We start from the raw sequence: 3,045 nt of genomic DNA, 5'->3' as shown, positions 1-3,045 counted from the left end.
ATATGAATTTTAATAATAATAATATTAAAATTAAGAATTTATTGTTAACTTGGGGGCAATAAATAGCAACTTTGTCATTATCAATATCCATAATAGATTTATTAGTAGTTGAAATTTTCATATTAGAGATATAATAGGATTATCATTGGTACTATCTTAGGGCATGATGTCTATAGTAGCATTGTTAGGGAATATTCTTATGAAATAAGAGTAACAATTAGGCTTAGGGTAATACTCTTGATGTTTAGATATATCTTGTTGAATGATAATTTGCTAAAACCAACCAATGCTCTTGTGTAGGGACAAATTTTTTTTGATAGGATGATTAAAGCAAAAGCATAGTCCTAGAAGGCATAAACCTTAACACATTAATAGAATTAATTATTTGCATTATTAGTATTAAGTCTTAATATATCTCATCAATGTTGGTATTATTAGCAAAACTATTATCAATAAATTGTTTATAATATTATTAATGTTAATACTAGGGTATTACGAGAAACAAAGCTAGTAGAGTATTAGAAACGCCAATAAAATGTTAACCAATGCAATAGTGTTAGTACTAAAACTAAATAAATTATGGACATTAAAGTAAGTGGATAAGGGACCGTACCTTTAACTAAATTAGCAAGAAAAAGGGGTATTTTGGGAAAATAATATATTGTTTTTACTTATACAACCACATTTTAATCACAAAAGATCCTGAGAGGATAAGGTGAGATCATATGATAGAGAGTTGTCAAAGGTGTTAGAAAGAATATGACTTTAGATTGAGCTTTAATACCGGATGTAATGTTGTTCTTGCCCACAATAGATTCACAACATAAAACATGAAAAACAAATATAAGAATAATATTATATTAATTTGCTTAAATCACATTATAGAATATTCCATAGCTCTTCAAAAGAACAGCCTCCCTTGAACAATATGTTCAAATACAATATGATTCATGGATGATCCATTTTGACATTAAACCCTTTTATTTATACTAATACTACTTAAAGAAACTATTACTTCCAACGCATGTGGGATAAACTATGTCAGCAAAAGGGACAACATACATAATATATGTGTTTGATGCTTAACTAATTAGAAAGAAATAGATAGGGTTGTAAAATGAGCAATAACATTTTCCCCTTTCTGAGTAACAATCAGTTATAGATATGATGTGCTAGGCGAGGTGTGGGAATTGCAACCAAATGTTCTACCTTTTGTAGTGTGATTCCTATCTTTCCGGTCATATCTAACTTTTCTGGATTCTGTCCATTGGGAAGCTGCCAATCAAAACATTGAAGGAGAATAGCCACTACTACATGAACTATTTTATGAGCCAAAGGGAGCCCTGGGCATAGTCTCCTCCCTGATCCAAATGGAAGCAATTCAAAATTTTGCCCTTTATATTCCACATCTGAGTCCATAAACCTCTCTGGAAAGAACCTTTCTGGTTCTTGCCATACATTAGGGTCCCTTCCAATCGCCCAAACATTGACAAACACTTGGGTATCCTTGGGTATAGCATATCCCTCTATGTCACAAGAGTTAAGGGCTCTATGGTGGATCAGAAGGGGAGCAACAGGGTGTAGACGAAAGGTTTCTTTAACAACTGCATGAAGGTAAGGAAGGTTGTCGATGTCACTTTCTTGTACTCTTCTTTCTTTCCCCACTACCTTGTCCAATTCGTCCTTCACTTTTTCCATTACCATTGGATTTCGTATAATTTCTGACATGGCCCATTCAATTGTGTTACTAGTTGCTTCACTCCCTGCTGTGAACAAGTCCTATAAACATAACAAACGTCAAAATCATCTTGTTAAGAAACTCTCTCAGAACTATAACTAAAACTACAGATAGATATAAGATGGATAGCTAGTGATCTCAAACTACAGATAGATATACTTACATAGAAGAAGCAAGTGATCTCAAACTTTGTGAGCTTCTCCCTACTCTCGGTCTTACTCTCGAGCAAAATGTCGAGAAAATCCTTGTCTTGCTCCTCGCTTCTTGTCCCGCTCTGCAGGCGCTCGTCGATATATTGATCGAAGACTTGGAATATAATCCTAAAAATCCTAGTCATCTCCTTCCTTATGCCCTGCGGGTCAAAAGGCTTGAGGAAAGGAAAAAAATCAGCCCAATTAGGCTTGCCACCAACATAGAGCATCTCATTGAGCGCCTCCTTAAACTCTTTGGACTTCTCCGACTCATCCCAGTCGAACAAGTCCTTGGAAAATATCATGTTGCCCACCAAATTGAAGCTGGTGAGGAAGGCAGTGTGGCCGATATCCAGAGGAACTGAGGTAGACTTATAAATGGCCCTCATCATGCTTCTCACCTGCTCCCGCCGCAGCTGGTGGAGGGCCTCCAGACGCTTCACGGTGAACAGCTGAGTAGTGCAGATACGGCGGAGAGTACGCCAGCGTGGCACGCAGTCCCTCCACACCATTGAGTTTTCACCGTATTCCAGACACTTGGCGGCCTCGATCATTGTACGTGCTGACAGGGATGGGTCCTGTGTTTTGAGAACCTCTCTGGCCATGGCGGGCGATGAGGCCACGACAGTTGTGCACCATCCGAGGTGGAGGGTCATGATGGGGCCATGGATCTTCGCAAGCTCGAAGAAGGACTCGTTAACATTCTTGCCCACCTGGAAGATGTTGCCAATCACCGGCCAGGGACGCGGTCCAGGTGGCAACCTCACCGTTGGCTTGCTTCTGAGCTTGGTGAGCAATAGCATCATGTATACAAGAGTAATGGCTGTGGCTACTACAGAATAAATTATGAGGGTGCTCAATGAACTTGAGAAATCCATTGCTTTTCTCTTGCTCTTGTTTCGAGCTCAGTTGCTGCGTATTTTCTTCTGTGCTGTCTGCTCTTTATATGGGGACGCAAAAGTACACCCCTTCTGTTGGGTTCTTTGTGGTAGAAAAGTCCAGTCAAGGTTCAAAGAACATGCAGAGAAAAATGAAGAGATCGACGGTGGGAAAATAATTTTCCTGGTAAACGATTTTCCCACGGACCTACTCCGAAGTTGTTCGGTTCTAATTACT

At 38.8% G+C, this 3,045-nt stretch overlaps 1 protein-coding gene across 1 annotated transcript; it reads right to left on the bottom strand.

Annotated features, from left to right (window-relative positions):
- Window positions 1-957: 957 nt before the first annotated feature.
- On the bottom strand, window positions 958-2,827 carry LOC131038706 (cytochrome P450 76T24-like). The gene is made up of 2 exons (XM_057971230.2): window positions 1,902-2,827; window positions 958-1,779 (listed from the first exon to the last, which is right to left on the bottom strand). Exons 1-2 carry the CDS (start codon window positions 2,805-2,807, stop codon window positions 1,153-1,155), a joined length of 1,533 nt encoding a protein of 510 aa, XP_057827213.2. The 5' UTR covers window positions 2,808-2,827; the 3' UTR covers window positions 958-1,152.
- Between the last annotated feature and the right edge of the window lie 218 nt (window positions 2,828-3,045).

Source organism: Cryptomeria japonica, chromosome 9 (genome assembly GCF_030272615.1).
Source record: "Cryptomeria japonica chromosome 9, Sugi_1.0, whole genome shotgun sequence".
Taxonomy (NCBI): Eukaryota; Viridiplantae; Streptophyta; class Pinopsida; order Cupressales; family Cupressaceae; genus Cryptomeria; species Cryptomeria japonica.
This window is presented reverse-complemented; position numbering and strand designations above follow the sequence as displayed.

Bases quoted from the DNA above. Each gene is read 5' to 3' on its own strand.
- LOC131038706 (XM_057971230.2), bottom strand. From the start codon at position 2,807: ATGGATTTCTCAAGTTCATTGAGCACCCTCATAATTTATTCTGTAGTA. The intron at 1,780-1,901 runs GTAAGTATATCT...TTATGTTTATAG, and splicing joins AGATCACTTGCTTCTTCTAT to GACTTGTTCACAGCAGGGAG.